The following is a 24,401-nucleotide window of genomic DNA, read 5'->3' as shown; positions in this document are numbered from 1 at the left end:
GACTTAAGTATGGTTTATGTCACATGTCCTCTAAAAACAGGTTAACCAAGAAATTTTTTGACTTTTTTTTTTTTTTTTTTTTGAGACAGAGTCTCTGTCACCAGGCTGGAAGTGCAGTGGCACCATGTAGGCCCACTGCAGCCTCCGACTCCCTGGTTCAAGCGATTCTCCTGCCTCAGCCCCCCAGTAGCTGGGATTGCCGGCACGTGCCACCATGCCCAGCTAATTTTTGTATTTTTAGTAGAGACGGTTTCACCATGTTGGCCAGGATGGTCTTGATCGCCTGATCTCGTGATCCACCCACCTCGGCCTCATTGTTTCCTAGACTTAGCGTCTCACCCCAGATCAGAAAGGAAAAAGTCTTCACAGGCTTCTAAATTTACAGAGAGAACCATGCGTTCCAGGTTTAATCTATAGGCCTTTAGTTCTCTGTGTTTTCTGAGCCTAGAATTAAAACCAACTCTAGCATATAATAAGCCATCTTGGCCTTGTCCCTTACTTTTGTTTATGTATATAGTTACTAAGTTTACTAAGTAGTTACTAAACTTAAGTTTCTGTATATAATTACCTGCACATTTCAGTGAAGCATGTTGGTGATGAAGTATGTATGATATATACCTAGTGAAACTGAAATCACATGGTACCCAATCAAGACTTAGACTTCACAAGTTTATTAAATAAATTCTTGTTCAAGGTCACGTTCTCTTTATTTTGCCTGCCCCAAGGTGAGGAGTTGAGAAGGATGTAGATTGTGTTTCTAGAAAGAATAGTTTCTTTTTTTTTTTTTTTTGAGACGGAGTCTCGCTCTGCCGCCCAGGCTGGAGTGCAGTGGCCAGATCTCAGCTCACTGCAAGCTCCGCCTCCCGGGTTTATGCCATTCTCCTGCCTCAGCCTCCCGAGTAGCTGGGACTGCAGGCGCCTGCCACCTCGCCCGGCTAGTTTTTTTGTATTTTTTAGTAGAGACAGAGTTTCACCGGGTTAGCCAGGATGGTCTCGATCTCCTGACCTCGTGATCCACCCGTCTCGGCCTCCCAAAGTGCTGGGATTACAGGCTTGAGCCACCGCGCCCGGCCAAGAATAGTTTCTTTGGCTGAATGTAACGTCCTTTGATTATTTCTTTTCCCTTTCCTAGGAGAAAGTGGTGTTTAAGCATTCCATTTTACTTCCCTGTTAGATAACACACAATGTATGTTATTCCCAATGTAGAAGAAGTTGGTTCTTAGAGACACTCACCAAATAGGGACTTAAAAACTAACAGCTAATGGGTCTCAGGAGCATTATTTTCATATGCCATCAGCAGGTCGGAAATGGCCATCATCGTTACTAGGCAGTGCAGACTTGGAACTTGGGCATGACTAGCAGTCATTTCATTGTCAGAGCTATGGAAAGCAGTTCCTTTCTGCCTCCCAGATGCAGTGAACAGTAGGGAGGGCTTAGCATAGAACTGTTTCCAACCTGGTTTTAAAATGACCCTCTTTTTAATGTGAATGCCCAGAAAGTTCCCTTCTAGTTCTAAGGTCATGATTTTCTCACTGATTATAATGAGTGCAAATGGGACTGGTTTGTCCGCTTTTTGTGTTTGTTAAGCAGCCTTGGTCTGACAGGATGTGGGTCTAGGGGCAGGAAGTGGCTTACTAACTCAGAGGCAAAAGGAGCTATTTAGAAGGATTTGAGATTTCATTACATGTTCTTGAAATTATGGGGTGGCTATTAATCTGGACTCTTTATATATATATGTATGTGTGTATATATATAATGTTACATAATATTTACCCTGGAATTGGGAAATACAAACTTTTAAAAAGCTTAGCACCGTTGGCATCTATTTAAAGATACTATTTTAGGAGTAATGTTAAAGAGCACAGATATTTGGGTAGCTGATTACCAGAAGTTGAGGGTCTCAGTTTCCTTAAACCATTAAAAAAAGGTCATCAGACGAGGATAACCGTATACCTCGTATCGAGTACTCATTTGGAGTCACTCTACCAGTTATACTTCATCACTGTTGTGATTGGTCTACTGAAAACATACATTTATATCACATAAAAATATAACAAAGATACCTGAAAAGTCAGTTACTAGGAAATTCCACGCCCCCACTTCTGTGTCAGTACTCTGCCCTGTTAACATCTGCTGCACGTTAAGAATTTAGCCTTGACATTTTAAGTTTAGCCTAATGGTGGTGGTGGAGGAGGCAGTAAGGAGAACAGTTTAGAAAAGGAGGTGTGAATGGCATGTAGTGTTAGTTTTCATCATTTAAGTTACTCAAAAAGTACCTTAAAGTGTTTCTGGCTTCACTGGGAAATGAGTTCCTGCGTCCCTTTGGTGTCAGGAGGATCGCAGAGTAGGAGACATGGCCCCTAGGATACTGGACATGGGCTGGATGCTGTATTTGAGGGATAAACCATGTATGGTTCTTGTGCTTTAAACAAGCAAAAACCTGGCTGGGCGCGGTGGCTCACACCTCTAATCCCAGCACTTTGGGAGGCCGAGGCGAGTGGATCACGAGGTCAGGCGATCAAGACTATCCTGGCTAACACGGTGAAACCCTGTCTCTACTAAAAATACAAAATTAGCCAGGTATGGTGACGCATGCCTGTAATCCCAGCTACTCGGGAGGCTGAGGCAGGAGAATCACTTGAACCCAGGAGGTGCAGGTTGTGGATCGCGTCACTGCACTCCAGCCTGGGCAATAAGGGCGAAACTCTGCCTCAAAAAAAAAAAAAACAAAAAACAAAAACAGGCCGGGCGCGGTGGCTCAAGCCTGTAATCCCAGCACTTTGGGAGGCCGAGACGGGCGGATCACGAGGTCAGGAGATCGAGACCATCCTGGCTAACCCGGTGAAACCCCGTCTCTACTAAAAAATACAAAAAACTAGCCGGGCGAGGTGGCGGGCGCCTGTAGTCCCAGCTACTCGGGAGGCTGAGGCAGGAGAATGGCCTAAACCCGGGAGGCGGAGCTTGCAGTGAGCTGAGATCCGGCCACTGCACCCCAGCCTGGGAGACAGATCGAGACTCCGTCTCAAAAAAAAAAAAAAAACCAGCAAAAATCTAACTAGCCATGGTCAGTGTAGAAGTATACAAATATTCTAGAAGAACTAAACTATAAGGTGTTTGTAAATATTCAGATGTGAATGAGTATAAGCAGAACTCATCATAAAAAATCCTGCCGGGCGCGGTGGCTCAAGCCTGTAATCCCAGCACTTTGGGAGGCCGAGACAGGCGGATCACGAGGTCAGGAGATGGAGACCATCCTGGCTAACACGGTGAAACCCCGTCTCTACTAAAAAATACAAAAAACTAGCTGGGTGAGGTGGCGGGCGCCTGTAGTCCCAGCTACTCGGGAGGCTGAGGCAGGAGAATAGCGGGAACCCGGGAGGCGGAGCTTGCAGTGAGCGAGTGCACTCCAGCCTGGGCGACAGAGCGAGACTCTGTCTCAAAAAAAAAAAAAAAAAAAAAATCCTAACAAAAATTGATATTTGGCCAATCTCCCTTTCTGCCAGACTTGCTGGCAGTTAAAATTTGAAACAGTGACTGTACCGAAACGCTTTTTATTCAGGTTAAAAGTTGTACTCCCATTTCCTAAAATGAGGACTGAACTGAGAAACTAGCTACAGCTGCTTGGTTTTCCATAGAGTTAAGTTGGCTCCTTTGATGTTGAAGTCTGTAGTTATGACCTTGCTTTCATTAGTAGTTAGCACCTGGGCAGGTACTAACCAATGAATGCCCTTTACACCCGGCAAGAAGGAATGGGTGGGGAGGCCAGATTGTTTCAATTTAAAGGGCACTACATTGTGGTGGGTTTCATTTTCTGATAGACACTGCCTATAGGCAACTAAGTCATTCCATTAACTGTCATTGTCAATCCACGTGTAGCCATACTCGAATTCCCCTGCTGGTTTAGCTTCCTGATGGGGAATAACTGCTGTCACAAGGGACAGTGTCTGTAGCTCCATCATGGGCCCCAGGATGTCCCACAGCAGCTAACACTGATCTGTACTCGGGACTCTGCCACCTGGTCAGTGACTTTCTGTGCATCATGTTCCTGGGAATAGTATGACTGTCCATGATTCCTAGGAAAGCTTGAGGAATGACTGAGGACAAGGAGCTAGCACTTTGACCCCTGTGGGGAGTGCTGTCTATAGTGGTTATCAGGGTTGTGACAAGTGGACTCTTGTGAGCTCCAACGCTGGATGATTTTATTATTCCTATTACTTAGGCAATAAAAGACTAGTACATATCCTGGTGTTATATAATTATATGAAAACTTATCAGAATGAGTTTTATAACTAGTGTACCCATGTTTTTGTTACTGTGCTACAGACAAAATGATACACTGAAATTTTACTGAATTACCTGACAATTTTTGTTACAATTAATTCTGTGCACTTTTTACAAGATTTGTGGAGTGTAAATAGGTGGCTGGCCTTTCTTTGGCATCTGAACATTTTCCTGAGCCCAATAGACAAGCAGATTTTTTTTTTTTTTTTTTTTTTTTTTTATGGAGACAGGGTTCTCCTCATGCCCATAATCCCAGCACCCTGCCCAGTTCAGGACCAGGCTGGAAACATGGTGAAACCACGTCTCTGCTAAAAATACAAAAGTTAGTTGGGCATAGTGGTGCATGCCTGTAATCCCAGATACTCTGGAAGCTGAGGCAGGAGAATCGCTTGAACTCGGGAGGTGGAGGCTGCAGTGAGCCGAGATTGTGTCACTGCACTCCAACCTTGACAGCGAGACTGTGTCTCAAAAAAAATAAAGACAGGGTTCTGTTACCCAATATGGTGGCGCAATCATGGCTCACTGCAGGCTTGACCTAGGCCCAAGTGATCTTCCCACATTGGCCTTCCAAAGTTCTAGGGTTACAGGAGTGAGCCACTGTGCCCGGCCAAGATTTCTTTGCCTTTGTGCTCACGTTCTTCTTTAACCTTAAAAGAAGAGGTCATATAAAATAATGATCAGGTATAATTTAAGATACAGAAAACTCGATAGAAAGGAGTAGCTGTGTGTTCTACATCTTCATTGCATTTGCTGATACATCTCAGGATTATTAGTACAATTTTTTTTTTTTTTTTTTTTGAGACAGTCCCACTCCCAGACAGTCCCACTCTGCCACAGTCTCAGCACACTGCAGCCTCCATCTCCCAGGTTCAAGCGATTCTTCTGCCTCAGTCCCCAGTGTATCTGGGATTATGAATGTGCACCACCACACTCGGCTAATATTTTGTATTTTTAGTGGAGATGGGATTTCACCATGTTGGCCAGGATGGTCTCAAACTGCTGGTCTCAGCTGATCCGCCCGCCTAAACCTCCCAAAGTGGTGGGATTATAGGCGTGAGCCACCATGTGCAGCCCAGCGTGATGTATTTATACTGTTATTTCCACCTCCTAAAGGTCAACAAGGACACTTAGCTCAAGAAGGCTGATGTTGAGAGAGACCGCTTATCAGAACAGGATCTCTGAGGAGAAAGGGAGCTTAAATATGTGTCCCTGGAATTTCTTCTAGCCCTTTCCTCAGTGACATGGCCACTGCTATGGGTGGGAATGTTTAGAGAAGGACCCTGACCAGTGGTTGATGTCTTTGCCAAGTATACTGTCAGGTCAATGTCATAGATTGATTTGTTATATATATATATAGAGAGAGAGAGAGAGAGACTTCATATAATAGAAAATAATATTTTAAGGACCACCTTGCTATTTTACTTCTCTAATAATGTTTTGAATATTTTGATAAATACCTTTAGCAACATAGTGGTTCTCATCTCAGCGTTCTCTGTCCTTGAAAGGTGTTATTTGTAACAGGGTGGTTTCTGGACTGCCTTTCTGGAGTAAAACTTGGGCACTTCTAACCATATGCTTGCTGGAAACCATAATGTTAAATGTAGTCATTGGGTTATCATTTGCAACTACATTGATATAATTTTGTATATAAAACAGTTTGCTACAGGGAGCAGCATTGTTCATGTAAGAAAGACATTTGCTTCATATAATACATGGAAACAAAGTTATCTTTTCAATGTTAACCGTTACTGTAACATTGCAAAAAAAGGTTGTTGATGTGGAGAAAGAAGAGCTTAAAAAACCCACAAACAATTCACTTGCCTCTCGGGCTTTTCTGCTTTGCCTAACTTGACTGAATTAGAGTATCTGCATTTCTGCACTAAGCTGGTTAAGGTTTGCTAAGTCAATGGTAATGTTTTACAGAGCTTGGCTATTTGTTAGCCAGCATTTGTGGAAAACAACCAGTGTCTGTCATAGCTAGTGCTATAATTTATTCAGTTGGCATATTGTTCATGGAGACAGTGAGATAAGGGGATCAGGATCCAGAGAGACTACTAAAATATGTGAGTCCATCTGTTGTGATCTGAGGTTTCATTAGAGAAAACCTGTCTGCTAGTACAATGAATGGAGACTTAGTAAGGATATTTTTATATAAAGGATTATAAATCAGCAGAGGTAAATACATTAATCTTGGCCAAACAGGTCGTGTCCTTTTGCGTTTTCCCGATGGCAAGTTCTGCCCCCTGCTGCCCGGGCACTGTTGGTCATAGCGTGGCCTTGGCCAGCAGCATTGGCATCAGCTGTGAGCCGGTAAACATGGAAATGTAGGCCCTTCCCAACCTGAGTCAGACCCTTAGCCTGGGGTCCAGGAAACTATTTTAACAAGCTCCCAGGTGATTTTTTTCACATTTCAAGTTTGAGCACCTCGAGGGCCTATGAATGGCTGCATATAAGGTACAGCTGGCCATATGTCTTAAATGACTTCAAGGAGATGTGAGCCAGGCCTCCTCTTCCCACACCAGACTTCATGAACCATACCTGGTATTGTCATGTTTTTGTGAGCAGCCGTGAATAGGACTGGGGGAGAGAGATGTTCAGCCAATAAAGTCTAAAATGGAAAGGGAATGTTCAGTTATAACAAAACAAATTTTTGTAATTAGAGTGCTGGGTTGTGCTCAGCATCATTGGAATTCAGTGTGGAGCAGTGGCTCACACCTGTAATCCCGGCACTTTGAGAAGCTGAGTTGGGCAGATCCCTTGAGTTCAGGAGTTTGAGACCACCCTGGGCAACATGGTGAAACTCCATCTCTACAAAAAAATAGAAAAATTAGCCGGCTGTGGTGGCAGGTGCCTGTGGTCCCAGCTAAGGAGGCTAAGGCAGGGGGAATCTCTTGAACCCTGGTGGCAGAAGTTGCAGTGAGCTGAGATCGTGCCACTGCACTCCACCCTGGGCAACAGAGAGAGACCCTTTCTCAAAAAAAAAAAAAAGTGGAGCAGCAAACTAAGACCCTCTTCCATCGAGGGAAGTCTCTGAAGCAAAGCTGAGCCGGCCTCTCAGCTCTGCACTGGTGGGGCACCCCATGGCGCCCAGAAGCAGTGAGAGGGCTAACGCAGCAGAGCGCAGCATGGCCATGCATGATTGGAGTGCCGCTACTGCGTTCATGTCACTTTGGCAGCCGGCAACTTCTAAGAACGTAGAATATTTTCATTTAGAACTTAAAAACAGTAAACCCTAAAAGTTTAGTGTTTAAAAATTCATTTTTGTTTCTCTCTAAAGATTTTTATTCTTTTGAAAATGACCACAGTCTAGTTTGAATGCCATTGTTTCTCAGCTGTTTCTTATTTGCAATTGCTAAAAGCAGCAAGGAGCAAGTTAAATGTCCATCACCTGAATGGGTAGACAGAAGTGACATCCACACAATGGAATATTACTGGGCAGTAAAAAAAGAATGAAGTGCTGGTACATGCTGCAACATGAATAACCTTTGTAGACATTATGCTAAGTCATGGGATTCAGTCACAAAAGACTGCATATTATAAAATTCTGTGTCTCTGCAATGTCCAGAATAGGCAGATTCTTAGAGACAGAAAGTAGATTGGTGGTTTCCAGGGGGCTGAGGGAGCAGGAGGAATGGAGAATGACTGCCAGTGGCCATGGAGTTTCTTTTTGGGCTGACAAACTATTCCAAAACTAGATAGCAGTGTCAGTTGCATAACTCTGAATATACTAAAGACCACTGAATTATACATTTTACATGGATAAATTTTATGGTAAATTATATTTCAATAGCTGCTATTTAAAGTACATAGTGACTCAACATGAAAGGAAACATACGGTTTTGTCTCTAATTACCCAACTAAGTGAACCAAAATAGCAGCTACAAAGCTTTTAATTCATTTATCATTGGTTGTAAGAATTTTCCCTATCATACTCCCATCTGTGGGAGAAAATTTAGTGTGTCTACTTCCTATCAGAGCATTTCTAAGTATTTGAAAGGTCCTATCCAAATATTTGAAAGCTGTTAAAAGTTGCTGAAGTGGCACCTTTGGAAGAGGGCTGGAATGTTTGATAACAACGTTGACGTTTTAAATGATATGGAAGGTCAAGCTCGCAATGTAATCTTGGGTGGTGGTGGCTGGATGGCTCTACTCAGACTGGTTTTATAGTAAATGGCAGGTGTGATAATAGAGGGATTAATCTGTTATCACTGAATCCACTGCCTGAAATTCAAACATTCAGATGCTCCCATTTGAATTTCCCTTTTTTATTTTACATGGTTTTCCTAGTTTTTGAGTACATAAAAAAAATTATTGTAAACTTTTTTCATGCAGTGTTCTGGCCTCTAAAATTAAATCTGGTTCTTTTGTCTAAGACTCAAGGGTTGCTTTCCTGTAATGTTTGTGGAGGAACTGATCTTGGACTTTTCCCTCCTGTCTTGGACTTTTATTGCAGTTTGAATTTGTGCTGTAAGAAGTGTGACTGTAGAGGTAATCTTCAAGTTTAAAATATTCAGAGGAAATGGATGCTTCGCAAAGGAAATAATGCATACCTATATTTATTTACCAAAATGAGGAAAATACCTGGGAAATAATTTGATGGCCAAATATTCAGCAATTATATTCATAGATTAGAAGCAAAATACAAAATTTAATTGTCAACTTGGTATCTTTTTCATTCCTTAGACTCTTAGAAGGCATTTTAGATGCCATTTTGATAAAATTAAACTGGGAAGACTCAGATATCATGTTTTCCCAACTATATTCTGAAAAATGCTAGTTCCCTGGGATGCTCCATGGAAATAATCTGTGGACAGAACAGTCTGGGAAGTGGAGACTGTGGCCCCGTCTTGGGCTGCCACTGTTGGCATGAACACGGCAGACAGGCAGCAGCCTTTCAGCTAAAGAAGAAAGAAAACCCCACCTTAACCACTGCAGACTTGCATGACCTCCAAACACTGCCCCCACAGCACATCCCCATTTTTGTCCCTTTCCCTTTCAAAGCCAAATAATTTCAAAGAGAACTACATAGCTGCTGGGTTGGGATGGTGTCAAAAGCCAGACACGATGATTTTAAGTCATAGAATGATCAAGCTGGAAGATGCTCACAGATTAAATGGTCTCCAGCCACTCAATATCACCAGCAATGGAGAGGAACAGGGTTGGCCTGAGTGAGGCTGGGGCCACCCCTGCCAGCAGGCCTGTGTGCTGGGCTCAGGTGCTTCAAGGAATTGAGCAAAGAGGATGTTGGGTTTATTTTGTTTTAATTAGGCGAATTGTTGAGTTTATTTAAAAACAAAGCAGATTGGGGTTGAACACCCTGCATGTCCATTGCATTGGAGTGGTAACACCTGTGCCATCGTGCGACTGCCTGGAGGGGTACTTTCCCTCTGGGGAAAGTGAACACAGGTGTGTTGTCCCTTTTCCGTGAAAACACTCTACTTGCTGGTCTTGAATAGCATTCTAGTGGGTTACTTTTCTCCTAGTGGTCAGACAGTATTTATTGGACCTCTGGTTCCATTGGCATGTGTCCCCTAAGGAGGAGACTCTTCAGGGGGTACTCATACCTCTTCTATCCGATGGCACTGACTGTGTCACACCTGGCCTGCGGCCTTCGAAGCTAGCATTTCAGAGTGGGAAAAGGCCTCAAGCCATCTAGTCCAAACTCTACCACCTGCAGATCGGGTAACTGATGCCCAGTGGTAGACAGTCATTTGCTGGGGATCCTTAGATTACAGAGCTAGCTCTCAAACCCAGGCCTTCTGCCTCCTGTGTCTTGTCTTCCAGTGATTCCCAAATTTGGCCTCCTCAAAATCACTTGTGGAAGTGACTGGGCTGAGGGTGTTTGAAAAGCTTCTGTGAGGATTCTGATGGTGGGGCTGATGTGGGAAGCACCATGGTATGTGATCACTGTTTGAGGCACAGCCATCTTCATTAATGTGTAAGCCACTCAGGGATAGGGAGGGCTAATGCTTCTCTGTACTCACAATGCCTATCATGGTGCCTGGCACACCTTGCAGTATTTAATTAGTGTTTGTGGATCGAATGAACATGTTAGGTGCCCACTAGCAGGGGTTAGGTCCTGTAGTCTGTGGCCATGGAACATTAGAATAATAAGGCTATTGTGGTTCATCCTGTAGTATAAGTTTGAGCTGAGTTACTACAACACAAATTTTTTTTGAAGTTTTTAAAAGTTAGAGACGGGTTCTCGCTATGTTGCCCAGGGTGGTCTCAAACTCCTCGCCTTGAGATCCTCCTGCCTTGGCTCCCCAAAGGGCTGCGATTACAGGCCTGAGCCATTATACCTGGCCGACAAATAAAAGTATTTATTTATTTTTTACAATGGAATCTCACCCTGTCACCTAGGCTGGAGTGCAGTGGCGTGATCTTGGCTCACTGCAACCTCTGCCTCCTGGATTCAAGCAATTCTCTCTGCTCAGCCTCCTGAGTAGCTGGGATTACAAGTGTGTGCCACCACACTTGGCTAATTTTTGTATTTTTAGTAGAGATGGGGTTTTACCGTGTTGGCCAGGCTGGTCTTGAACTCCTGACCTCAAGTGATCTGCCTGCCTTGGCCCCCCAGAGTGCTGTGATTACAGGCATGAGCCACTGCGCCTGGTCTAGAATTTTTTAAAGAGTAGATTATTAAGCAAAGGGAGAGTAGAGACAGTATTGGTTTTTCATTAACTTCATCTGCACCATCAACCACATGGTTCTTTTTGTCTGGGGAGTGGTACAGGAGTAAAATTAAACTTAAATCACCACCCCCCCCCCAAAGCAAAGCATAACTTTAAAAAGTTTTTAATATTTTGGCAAACCTGATAGAAATATTGCCCTTTTTTGGGTAGATCTTAGATGACTAACTGCTTACTATACACACACCTGTACCACACATGTGATTGTGTTGCCTTCACCGAACACAGTTCTTGATAAGTGTGTAATCTAAGGGGAATTACTAAGATAATAAAAACTGCAAACCATGCGCTCTTTTTCTCCAGTCTTTGCACATAGTTTGGATTTGTGTAGCGGTGTATTTAAGCCCATGGACTTGAGTTTTTTGTGGGACAATGTGTATTCAGATTCATACAGTCACAGTCCCCCATTATTCCTGTGGCACTGTTGAAGATACAAGAACCAGCTGGCATTCAAATATGTTGAGAAAAACAGTTGCTGACTAGGGAAACCTAACACCCTGATAATAAAATGGAAAATTGGGATTTAGATGTGTTTTCTCAGTTGCTGAAGCGTGGTGGTACTGGTGCTGCTGGTGGTACTGGTGCTGCTGGTGCTGGTGCTGGTGCTGGTGCTGCTGATGCTGGTGCTGGTGCTGGTGGTGTTTTTGAGTCTCGCTCTATCGCCCAGGCTGGAGTGTAGGGGTGCGATCTTGCTCACTTCAACCTCTGCCTCCCAGGTTCAAGCACTTCTGCCTCAGCCTCCCAAGTAGCTGGGACTATGTACAGGCACGTGCCATCACGCCCAGCTAATTTTTGTATTTTTAGTAGAGACGGGGTTTCACTATGTTGGCCAGGCTGGTCTCGAACGCCTGATCTCAAGTGAGCCACCTGCTTTGGCCTCCCAAAGTGCTGGGATTACAGGCGTGAACTGCTGCACCTGGCCCCAAAGTCTGGTTTTTTTGTTTTTTGTTTTCAAGCCCTTGGATAAGTAGACAAAGTATGTATGTAAATGGTCCTGTCATCTCAGTGAATGTCTCATTTTAAACTTCGGTGAAAGCTTATGCTGTATTTGTAGCACATTATTTTATCCATAATTGTCTTTCTAAACATGGAACTGTCTATCATGCAGTAGGTTAAGGCAGTGCCGTGCTGTGGTCCTTAATCTGGGGAGGATCTCCTCCCTTTTCCCCATAGAGCATTTGGAAATGTGTATGTGGATGGGGTTGCTTTTAGGTGTTCCAGTGACTGGGGACACTCAGTCATTGGATGGCTTAAGGATGCTAAACGTTCCTGAGTACTTGGGATAGTCTTGCAGAATGAATACCTCTGCTGTCCAGAATGACGAGCACCCCCAGTGGGAAACACTAGTAGCCTAATGACTAATCAAGTAACAGACAGCCCTTTAACTTAAAGCAGCTCATTAACATAGTGTTCATTTACCTGTTGAGATCTTGTGAGTATCTTCTCCTCAATCTCTATGTAAAGATACAGATGTAGAGCCTGCCCTATGTATACATATATGAATGTAGGAGATCGAGACCATCCTGGCTAACATGGTGAAACTGTCTCTACTAAAAATACAAAAAATTAGCTGGGCGTGGTGGCGGGCACCTGTAGTCCCAGCTACTCGGGAGGCTGAGGCAGGAGAATGGCGTGAACCCGGGAGGCGGAGCTTGCAATGAGCCGAGATCACACCACTGCACTCCAGCCTGGGCGACAGAGCAAGACGCCGTCTCAAAAAAAAAAAAAAAAAAAAAAAAAAAAATTGGAGTCTGAAATCTCGTGTGCATGGACTCTGGTCATTTGTCTTTGTCCTAACCAGGTAGTAGCCTTCAGTTCTAATTGTACTTGGGGTTCCACTTCTGAACCAGTAGATAGTAGAGAAAGAAAGGCATACCCAGGGCTCTGCATTTGTGAGCGAATGCCCCTCCACTTTAGTTTTGAGTGTGATATGTCATTGTTGGCTTCTATGTATGTAGCTGGAGCTGCATTTGTTATTGAAATATTTGACTTGGGGTTGGTTTTCCCATCTCTAATACAGGCCCTTGGAACCATAATTGAGAGAAATGCATGCTTTATTTCATGCTTCATAACAGCCATTTTGTGATTTAAAAAAAATTACCAGCAGGAAATGAAAGAAAAGTAGGTTTTTATATTTTAGTATGATTAAAGACTTTAAAACAGGTCTTGTTGCCTCTCAGTAAACTTGAGTTCTTTAACTTCTGGACTTGGAACTGTGGAGAAAACTTTTAGAACAAGACCTGGAAAACGATACTTCTGTACTTGTTATACCAGTCAGGGAGCCTTTAAGGCATATTGGATGTATATCAGAGGATCTCTCAATCATTACAGTCTGAAATGTTGTTGGGACAGGAGTGGAGGTGGGGCGGGTGGTTCCTGAAGTAGGAAGTGACATTTGGTGAGTGCTGAATATTTCTGGTGCCCTGGCTGAATAACAAAACCTCTGTCGCCAAATCCTGGCACAGGTAATATGTCCTCATTACATTTACACCTGTGTTAGGAAGAAACCAGGATAGGTATCTCTCCAGCTTCTGTGTATTTCACTTGAAAATGGTGAGAAGCAAGCATTTCTTAATATTAAGCATTATAGTTGCTTTGTGACTCTGCTATTTTCCTTTGGGACAGTGACATAAAGTAGCCAAATTTGAGTATTTTTCATATGCTTTAGTAAATCTGGGTTTTCTCAAGTGATAAATTTGAAAACTACCTTGATGTGAGTGGATTGTTTTATTGTTGTTGTGTTTTTTTGTTTTTTTGAGGTGGAGTCTTGCTCAGTTGCCCAGGCTGGAGTGCAGTGGCACAATCTTGACTCACTGCAACCTCCGCCTTCTGGGATCAAGCAATTCTCCTGCCTCAGCCTCCTGAGTAGCTGGGACTACAGGCGTGTGCCACCATGCCCAGCTAATTTTGTATTTTTAATAGAGGTAGGGCTTTACCACGTTGGCCAGGCTGGTCTTGAACTCCTGACCTCAAGTGGTCCACCTGCCTCAGCCTCCCGAAGTGCTGGGGTTACAGGTGAGTCAGTGGCGCCCGACTGTGTTTTGTTTTTTTTTTTTAAACAGCTACATGGCAACATTAGAAATATTTTAAGGCCCTCCTGTCTCTACCTCCTCAATTCTGTGTCTCGCCATCCTGATACTATTTCCATTTTTACATTTTATTTTCATCTCTTGTCTAAATAGATCTCACATTTGCATTGAGAGAGTATTGCTTGTCATCTTTTTGATTTCAGAAGCAATTTGCCTAGTTTCTATTTTCATAATTATAATTTAATATCACTACGTAATCCATCTTTGATGTGTCTTTGGACATTTCATCCTTTGTCTCTCACTATGGTTTCTAAGGTTGCTTCAAAACTTCTGGTACAAAGCTCTTTCTCTCTTCCCTTGTCTGACTCCCTTGGTGCCCCTCGGGAGCCCTCCTGCCTCCTTTGGCTGTCGTAAGGCTCATATGAGATGGTTCATGGAAAAATAGGTTAAACTATTGTTTTTTAAAAAAAATTGCTTAGGTTGGGCAAGGTGACCCATGTCTGTAATCTCAGCACTATGGAAGGCTGAGATGGAAGGCTTGCGTGAGCCTAGGAGCTCAAGACCAGCCTAGGCGACATAGTGAGACCCTGTCTCTACAAAAAGTTTTAAGAAAAAAAAAACGAGCTAGTCATGGTGGCACCTATAGTGCCAGCTACTCGAGAGGCTGCGGTGGGAGGCGTTCATGTGAGCCTGGGAGGTCAGGACTATAGTGAGCTGTTACCACGCCACTGCACTCCAGCTTGGGTGACAGAGCAAGACCCTGTCTCAAAGAAAAGAGAAAAACTGCTTAGAGCTAAGTGTCAGTGCGCTTTATTAAAGCAAAGAGGCTGCGTTTGGTTCACACTGTGCGCCTGCTGAGATGTCCCCAGCCATCTGCAGTCAGGAGTGGTGTGTGGCTTCCTGACTAGCACAGGAACTGATGTCAGGCCTGTGCCGTCGCCACACTTTGAGGAGCAGCTTATGTAGAAGGTGCAGGAGGTTATCAGAAGAAAAGAATACTCAGTTAAGCGTAATTTGTTTCATTCTGTTTTTCAGATCAATGTCCGAGTTACCACCATGGATGCAGAGCTGGAGTTTGCAATCCAGCCAAATACAACTGGAAAACAGCTTTTTGATCAGGTTGGTCTCTGAACTTGAGAGTTAACTCCATCTACAAAAAAAATTGTTTTGCAACATTTCAATTATTTTGTTTGCTAAGCATATTACCTTGTTTTACTCACTTGAGGTAATAGATGAGAAGGATCTTTTAAAAGGTGAAAGTATTTCATGATAGCATTATAAAATGCATTAATAGACACGTATATCATGCCTAGGAGGTGTATGAAAGCACACAGCTATCTGTTGTATAAAGCCAGGTGGATTCAGTGTGTTACCAGCCATGGAAGCAAAGGGCTGAACAGAGTGATTGTGCTTGTCAGTGTAAGGAGGTGTGCTGGCCTGTGTCTCTCACCTTGTGTTAGAGACGCGGCTTCCTACCCCCAGCCGCCTCCACCTCCAGAGTAGAACTCCTCTCACTGCGTGGATGAGTGAACCTTAGTTGTCTCAGCAGTTGGTGCAGATTCTCATTTCTAAGTGGTCATACCTGAACGTCTATGAAAAGAAGAAATGAAGATTTAGAGAAAAAAATTCACTTTTTAAAACTGGAAGTTTTTTTTTAAAAATCAAGTATTTATTAGTGATATTACTATTTATTTATTAAATACTTTTTTCCCTATTAACAGCTGCTCCAAATACAGTTTCCTTTTTTTTTTTTCTTTGAGACTGAGTCTCGTTCTGTTGCCCAGGCTGGAGTGCAGTGATGCAATCTCGGCTCACTGCAACCTCTGTCTCCCAAGTTCAAGCAGTTCTCCTGCATGAGCCTCCCCAATAGCTGGGATTACAGGCGCATGCTACCACGCCCTGTTAATTTTTGTATTTTTAATAGAGATGGAGTTTCTCCATGTTTGCCAGGCTGGTCTTGAACTCCTGAACTCAAGTGATCCACCCACCTCGGCCTCCCAGAGTGCTGGGATTACAGGTGTGAGCCCACGCTCAGCCCAAACGCAGTCTTAATGGCTTGGATTTTTTCCAGTCAAGGAGTGACTAAAAACCATCATTTAGTTGTTTTTTTTTTTTTTAAGACGGAGTATCACTCTGTCGCCCAGGCTGGAGTGCAGTAGGGCAGTCTCCACTCACTGCAAGCTCCGCCTCCCGGGTTCGCCCCATTCTCCTGCCTCAGCCTCCCGAGTAGCTGGGACTACAGGTGCCCGCCACCACACCCGGCTAATCTTTGTATTTTTAGTAGGAACGGGGTTTCACCATGTTAGCCAGATGGTCTCGATCTCCGGACCTCGTGATCCACCCAGCTTGGCCTCCCAAAGTGCTGGGATTACGGGTGTGAGCCACCACACCTGGCCTATTTAGTATTTTTATAGCACAGGTCAGAAGTTTTTTTCTGCAAATGGCTGGAGAGTACATATGTTAGACTTGCAGCCCACACAGTTGCTATCATAACTACTCAGCTCTGCCATTGTAGTATTGAGAGCAGCCATAAACACGTGAAGATTCAAGCATGACTGTTTTCTAGTCAAGCTCTGTATGGGCACTGATTTTTTTTTTTTTTTTTTTTTTTTGAGACGGAGTCTCGCTCTGTCACCCAGGCTGGAGTGCAGTGGCACAGTGGCACGACATTGGCTCACTGCAAGGGTTCACACCATTCTCCTGCCTCAGCCTCCTGAGTAGCTGGGACTACAGGCGCCCACCACCATGCCCAGTAATCTTTTTTGTATTTTTAGTAGAGACGGGGTTTCATTGTGTTAGCCAGGATGGCCTCTGTCTCCTGACCTTGTGATCCACCCACCTCGTCCTCCCAAAGTCCTGGGATTACAGGCGTGAGCCACTGTGCCTGGCTGGGCACTGATATTTTTACGTAATTTCCCCATCACCACCATTGAAAAAATGTAAACCCATTCTTAGCCTATGGGCTGCACAAATAGCCAGCAGACAAGATTTGGTCCATGGGCCTTAGCTTGCTGCACTTGCGTTATTTACAACTCTCTCCTGTAGTTCACTGCAGAACCAGCTTTGCGACATGTACAGCAGTGCCCTGTGCATGGCAAGGCACCAGAGCGGCACCCGTCCAACACCTCACAGTTTCAAAACGTCAGACTCTTTGATCTCTCTTATCTTTTTTGATATTTAACAGTGTTTTCCGTTTCTTAAGAAAACACTTTAGATATTCCACTCCAGCAGTCATACCCCACTAAAGAATGCTCATTTTTGGTAAAAAGCTTTTTGAACACGTTTTATTATAAGTGACCCCCTCAGACGGAAATGGATAGAGCTACTAGATCTCACCTTATGGTTTATATTAGAAAACAGTCCTCTTCCCTCCCCTCTTGCTCCTGTTTCCCTGCTTGACTTTGTGAACCAAGTAGGCCAGAGGTCGTGGAGTGGAAAGGACCTTTGTGGCAGTAGTCAGTAACGCAAGTCACTGCAAGGCCCATCCACCCCGCTCTCAGCGTCTGTGAGCTCACTCAGGTGCCAGCGAAGACTCTTTCTTGAGATGGGCGGCCCAGAATGATTCCCCGTTGCTGCATATTCCTCGTGAGACATGGAGTTCACTTTCAGTAAGACTGGTGAGCCACCATGAAGGCTATGATAACTTTTTTGTGGAGCAGTTCTAAGTTCTAAAGAAAGCAAGATCTTCTTTTCTGGACTAAATGGATTCTTCTCTGGGGCCAGTAGAGGAGCAGGGCCAGGTGTGAGTTGCAAGTCCTTTGAACCATCCCGAGGGGCCCTACTGGTAGAAGTGATATTCTGTGTTCTAGCACCAAACCCAGAAATTAGAGTGGGTGGTGATTGGGAAACCTCGGAGGGAGAATTTTAGCACACTTAGACCACAGGAGACTCTACCCGTGCTTGATCATATCTCCCTCTCACTCCAAAAAGGAGTGCCCAGCAGCAGTGGACTGGCTCCGTGCAGCCAAGCGTGCGGGTGCCAGAATGTGCCCAGGTGGATGCCCCCAGAGTAAGTGCAGTGCCAGTGGCCGATCATCATGACAGCTTCCACTGTTATTTTGAGGTCATTTCCTGGGTCTGCCTCACCTGGTAGGGATAAAGATATTTACTACTCTGGGTGAGGCTGGACTTGGGGTAAAAATTTAAAGGTTTCTCCTGAAAGAATCCTGAAGTAAGTTGAGTGCTGCCAGCTGAACCCTGTACAGCACACTTGCGTAGGGCCCTGGCTTCTGGTGTTGGTTCTGCCAGTGTGTCCCTTGGTTAGCCTCCTGGCGCCTGAGTTCTTACCTATAAATGAGACCTTCTCAAGCAAAAACTTTAAAGCAGGGTTGGAAGCCCTAGGATAAGTGGAAAAACTAGGTCATAGTTATGGAGAAGTTTCTGATGGAAAGCTCATTCCTGGACCTGGATGTCACTGAAAATAAGGTCTTGAAGGGAGTAGCTTGAAAGAGATTGGAGGTAATCAGCTCTCCTCCCCCAATACCCCTTTGTTACTCAGCTCTTGCCTGCAGCGCCCCCTGCACGCCAGCGTCAAGCCCTGGAGTACTTCTGCTTTACTCCTGGGTCCTAGTCCAAGGCTTCAGTGTGATGGAGAACATCCGGGGCCAGCTGCCACATTGAGGGACAGAGCCAGGGCTGGACTGCAGCCCAGGTGTCTTGATAAGCTGGCCCCCCCATGCCAGAAGCTCCTGAGTGGGGAGGAGCTGCTCCAACTGTTGCTTGAGATTGAGTTAAATAGACATCTCCCATCTTTTCCTTCCTAAAAATCTGCCATTTAAAACACCACTGAGCCCAGCACTTTGGAAGGTTGAGGCAGGAGGATTGCTTGAGCCCAGTCTCCTGTAGGCTACCAGCCTGAGCAACATGGCAAAAACCTATATCTACAAAAAATTTAAAAATTAGCCAGGCGTTGTGGCACATGCCTGTAGACTCAGCTACTCAGGTGGCTGAGGTCGGAGAATCGCTTGAGCCCAGAAGGTTGAGGCTGCATTGAGCCAAGATCGTACCACCTGTACTCCAGCGTCGGCAACAGTTTAAGACCCTGGCTCACAAACCAAACCAAAACAAACAAAACCAAACACCTCTGAGGCAGAGTTAGGGAGTAGACACAAATGTAGAGACTCTCCACCCATGGTGTGTCAGGATTCACCAATGAAGGGAATGGCGAGGGGTGTTTTTCTAGGAATGCTGGCTTTTTCCTTGTAGGGATGACCTATGGATTGATTTTTAGAGCGGACTGAAGAGAGGAAGATTGTTTAATTCTAACGTGTCCCTTTGGGGAATGCATTGTGTGAGCAGTAGGATTCTGAAGCACACTCTGAGCATAGTTATCCTGGACATTGATAGAAAATTCCTGCTAGGAAGGTGTGCGCAGGTTAGGGCAGCCAGGGACAGGCCTCACTGAGAGAGAGAGAGGCTCTCATTTGGACTGCATGGTATGGCCACAGGTTCTGTGATTTGCCCTGTGGAAGGGGGATGGCCACAGCATAGCAGATGCAGAAGAGGGTCCTGAGCTGTGACCCTGAAAATCCGTGAGAGCCTGACAGTTATGTCAAGTGGAAGTCAAGTGGACAAGAGATTATTTCTAACTGGTTCAGATGTGCAGGTTGAGGCTGCAGTTGGGTGGATGAAGTGAAGGATGGCATCAGAGAGCAAGCAATTTCTTAGGCATATGGGGTTTTCTTGTGTAACTTTTTTTTTTTTTTTTTTTTTTTTTTGAGATGGAGTCTCAGTTGCCCAGGATGGAGTGCAGTGGCGCAATCTCGGTTCACTGCCACCTCTGCCTCCTGGGTTCAAGCGAATCTCCTGCCTCAGCCTCCTGAGTAGCTGGGATTACAGGCTCGTGCCACCATGCCTGGCTATTTTTAGTACAGACAAGGTTTCACCATGTTGGTCAGGCTGGTTTCAAACCCCTGACCTTGTGTTCCTCCCGCCTCAGCCTCCCAAAGTGCTGGGATTACAGACGTGAGCCACTGAGCCCGACCTCTTGTGCAACTTTGAAACAACCCAGAGAGGAAGGCCAGGCAGGTTTCATATCAGGTGACAAGATGGAGGCTTGTGAGGAACAAGACATTAGCAAGACTGTATACAGAAACCTGGTCTTTGAATTCAGTTTTCTCTGTGCTTTGCTACCACAAAAACAAAAAACATAGATTTTGCAAAAGACTTGGGAGCAAAGCACTGCATAAAAAGTCTAAATGTTTTCTCTATCATTCCATGATGAAGAAGCTTGGTTACAGCCTGCCCCCATCCCCTTTGGGTGAGTGGGAAGAGGGGAAGAACAGGTCAGTCCTGGGCGTTTAATAAACAGACTCTTAGGGCTTTGGGGAGCGACTGGCCTCCCTGCACCCTTCAGATGAAGAAACAGGCCCAGAGCAGGAGTTAATTTGGAATTTTAGGATTTACTTTAAGCAAATGTTCTGTATACCTGAGTTGTCATTTCTAATGTATTCAACCCTCTTTGGCATTAAATATGATAGAAACCATGTATTTGAAGGATGGTAGCATTTTTTTAAAAAGTTTAACATTATATATCATGGGATTTTAAATTACACATCTATATATATGTAAATAGTCAAACTTGTCTGAGACTCGGTTTAGGTGATGTTCAACAAGTGTCCACGGCAAGTTCGACTATCACTGCTTTTCTGTTTCTAAGACACTCATGAGAATAAGCAGCTCAGGACTCCTCTGTGATGCACAACAGAGACTTGAAAATGTGAAATCCTTGCTGTGACCTAGGGTCAGGATTCTACCTTTGCTACATCAGAATGTCCCGTTTCTGGAGGCCTATAAGATGCAGGTTCCTCTGGACACCCCTGTGCATTGACACCCTTCTGTCCCAGAAATCTGCCACTGCCTGATTTCCTACGTTTCCTAGGACTTCTTTGTCCCTGTTCCTAGTAAGTCAGACCCCTGGGCCAGCTGGCTGAGAAGCAGAGGCAGGCAGCCAGAGGAGGCCCAAGTGTGGTGCTGGATACTTTAGTCTTCCACATGAGCACACCTGATGGGCAGCGATGCACCCACCGCACTGTTCCCTGGGGGCCTGTGGGCTCCCATGGTTCCGTGTGTGCTGGCCATACCTGCTGAATTTCATGCAGAAGAGCATCCTGGAGTAGAAAGGAGTAGGAGTGAGGTTTTCTAAGATTTGAAGGTAGAACCCTGAATCTGCTCAAATTTGTATTAAAAATAAGTTGTTCATGGCTTTGAGATAATAGCCTCTGTTAGTAACAAGTTATTTGAGAGAGTGCTAAAAAGGTGTTGCCCAGTGGTTGGACTGAGCAGATGTCCTGGTTTCCTGGGGACTCTGCTAGACCATGTGATGAATGACAGCCAAAAGCTGTTGCCCTTTTGAGTGAGTTTCTCATGACTGTTGGGTCTCTCTTTCTCATGCAGGTGGTAAAGACTATCGGCCTCCGGGAAGTGTGGTACTTTGGCCTCCAGTATGTGGATAATAAAGGATTTCCTACCTGGCTGAAGCTGGATAAGAAGGTAAGTCAGGGTTAACTATTTACAGACTGTGGATTGAGTGTTGGTCTGCTTTGTTGATAAGGAAACGGGAGCAACTCACCCTGTCTCTTGTTTTCTGTTCCTTTTTGTTTGTGTAAAAGTTTTTACAGACAAAAATGGTTGCAAGTTTCCAGTAAATGGGGATATCGATTGGAAATCAGATCCTGGCATTTCTCCATACAGCTCACTCATCGGAGCATATGGTGGTTAATTGCAAAGCTTTTAGTTGACCTTAGTTTTTTTGAATGAGATTGTTAATCTTATAAACTGTGAATCATCCACTATTTCGTAAGAACCTGTTATTGCTTTGTGTGAACCTGTGACAGATTATCTTCCAACTTTAAAGATTGGATAATTCCATTAACCAACCATAAAGAAAGGTAGTAAGATAAACAATTTTTCTTCAAACTCTTTGAAAATTATCCTTTTTTTTGAAACCCCCACTGTCCTCCCAAGTCACAGCAACAAGTTAGACAGATGATGGGAGGTGGGGAAGAGTGGAGGAGCAGGAGGAATTCTTAAGAGTAAGCTTTGGGGTCCAGGGCCCTATTGGCATGTGACCAGATTCCAGGTCACTGTGGGGGTCATTTCCAAATTTGAGTTCTCTAGGATTGATAGCATCATCCCATGAGGACTGGGGCTTAGTGAGGCAGTAGCTTTGATTTCCAGCTGAGTGCAAGAGTGTGATAGGTACTTGTTTGTTTTTTGTTGTTGTTGTTTTGAGATGGAGTCTTGCTCTGTCGCCCAGGCTGGAGTGCAGTGGCGCGATCTTGGCTCACTACAACCTCCACCTCCTGGGTTCAAGTGATTCTTCTGCCTCAGCCTCCCAAGTAGCTGGGACTACAGCTACATGCCACCATGCCCAGCTAATTTTTTGTATTTTTAGTAGAGATGGGGTTTCACCATGTTGGTCAGGCTGGTCTCGAACTCCTGACCTCGTGGTCCGCCCACTTCAGCCTCCCAGAGTGCTGGGATTATAGGCATGAGCCACTGCGCCCGGCCTTTTTTTTTTTGGTTTTTGTTAGTTCGTTGTTTTTTAAGAAGAGACAGAGTCTTGCTCTGTCACCCAGGCTGGAGTGCAGTGGCGCCATCATAGCTCACTGCAGTCTCGAACTCCTGAGCTCCAGGGTTCCTTCTGCTCAGCTTCTTGAGTAACTGGGACTATAAGCATGCACCACCATCCCCAGCTAACTTTTTTAAAGAAATGTTGTAGAGATGGGATCTCTTCTACGTTGCCCAGGCTGGTCTCAAACTCCTGGGCTCAAGTCATCTTCCTGCCTTGGCCTCCCAAAGCACTGGGATTATAGGCATGAGCCACCATATCTGGCATTTTGACTAACCTTTTTTTGTCTGGAATGCTAAAAAGATTAAGAATAGACATTGTCTCCTGAAAACTGGCCTGAGGGCCCCATTGAGTCTTGGTTAGAAGCCTGTGTTGGGGACAGTGGGCCTTCGTCTTCCAGATTTGTGTCGAGAGTGTGGCTTGCTTTGTCCAGGTGTCTGCCCAGGAGGTCAGGAAGGAGAATCCTCTCCAGTTCAAGTTCCGGGCCAAGTTCTTCCCTGAAGATGTGGCTGAGGAGCTCATCCAGGACATCACCCAGAAACTTTTCTTCCTCCAAGTGAAGGAGGGAATCCTTAGCGACGAGATCTACTGCCCCCCAGAGACTGCCGTACTCTTGGGGTCCTACGCTGTGCAGGCCAAGTTTGGGGACTACAACAAAGAAGTGCACAAATCTGGGTACCTCAGCTCTGAGAGGTTGATCCCTCAAAGGTGAGCACAGGGTGACCTGGCCTGGGCAGGAGCAGTCATGCCATCCTCGGCAGGGAGAAGCGATTACGTTAGAAACACAGGGACTTTGCCAGTGTCAAGTGCTCCTTCATGCTGAGACTCTAGTCATTAAGGCACTGACCAGCGACCTGAAACATAGCCAGGGAAGGCGAGCTGCCAATCTTCATGGAAACTAAAGTGCAGCCGTGTCCTGTGAGAACACAGCAACATAGCAAAATTCTCGACCTGACTGCTTAGCTCCTCCTGGGTTATGATAGGTTGGCCCCTGTGCAATCTGTTTTTATTTACTAATGGTCACAAAAATTACCCCATTTGGAAGAAGAGGCCACTTAAAATACCTTCTTAGTTTTTCCAGCCTGAGTTATTGTTCAAAATGCTTAGTCTTCCAGATTAATCATCATGAATAGAAATGCTACACATCAGGAAATAGAAACCAAAGCCCTTTGGGATTGATTGATTTGAATGGAAAGTAAGGGTTTGAGTGTGGGTGGTAAGTGGTCCTCTCCTTCCTCGCCTGTCACAGCCCTTAAGGATGACAGTGCTGTTTCCTTTTGCATTCCAGAGTCATGGACCAGCACAAACTTACCAGGGACCAGTGGGAGGACCGGATCCAGGTGTGGCATGCGGAACACCGCGGGATGCTCAAGTGAGTGCTGCGCCCTGCTGTTGGGATCTGGCCATCTCCGTGCGCTCCAGTGTGTCTTTTCCTGTGACTCTACTTAGTGCTTTAAAGGGCTCTTTGTCAGGCCTTGTGAAGACCTTGAGGGAACCAAGCTGAAAGTGGCGTTTCCTTGGGGAAGAAGTTTTTTTTTTAAAAAAAAAAAAAAAAAAAAAAAAAAAAAACAGGTGTCTTGCCTGGGGAAAGAAACAGTTTAGCTCAAGCCTTCAGGTTCTAAAAGCTTACGCCCTCCCTTTGTAGAAAGCGTTATGTCTAAACTTCATTTTAGTCAGTAGGGCATTGTTCACCTACAAATTGACGTTATTTTTCTTCTGTCAAAGAGGCGCTAGTTTGCTCATTGTATGAAGGTATTTGTCTTACAAAGTGTATATAAATGAAAAAGGATCCCAAGTGAGAAATCCTGATGTCTGAGAGCCTGGACG

The 24,401-nt window shown here is 44.8% G+C and overlaps 1 protein-coding gene across 2 annotated transcripts in view; it reads left to right on the top strand.

Annotated features, from left to right (window-relative positions):
- Window positions 1–24,401, top strand: part of EZR (ezrin) — a 57,392-nt gene that overhangs the window by 14,325 nt on the left and 18,666 nt on the right. The window contains exons 3-6 of one of the 2 annotated variants that reach the window (XM_030929458.1): window positions 15,038–15,121; window positions 21,398–21,493; window positions 23,008–23,282; window positions 23,863–23,946. In XM_030929458.1, coding sequence (XP_030785318.1) covers window positions 15,038–15,121; window positions 21,398–21,493; window positions 23,008–23,282; window positions 23,863–23,946 — 539 coding nt within the window. Of the gene's footprint in view, window positions 1–15,037; window positions 15,122–21,397; window positions 21,494–23,007; window positions 23,283–23,862; window positions 23,947–24,401 lie in introns of those variants that run through there. The other variant, XM_010381532.2, reaches the window with a different exon arrangement.

Source organism: Rhinopithecus roxellana, chromosome 4 (assembly GCF_007565055.1).
Source record: "Rhinopithecus roxellana isolate Shanxi Qingling chromosome 4, ASM756505v1, whole genome shotgun sequence".
Taxonomy (NCBI): domain Eukaryota; kingdom Metazoa; phylum Chordata; class Mammalia; order Primates; family Cercopithecidae; genus Rhinopithecus; species Rhinopithecus roxellana.
Note: the sequence above shows the minus strand (reverse complement) of the source record. Positions and strands in the feature narration are given on the sequence as shown.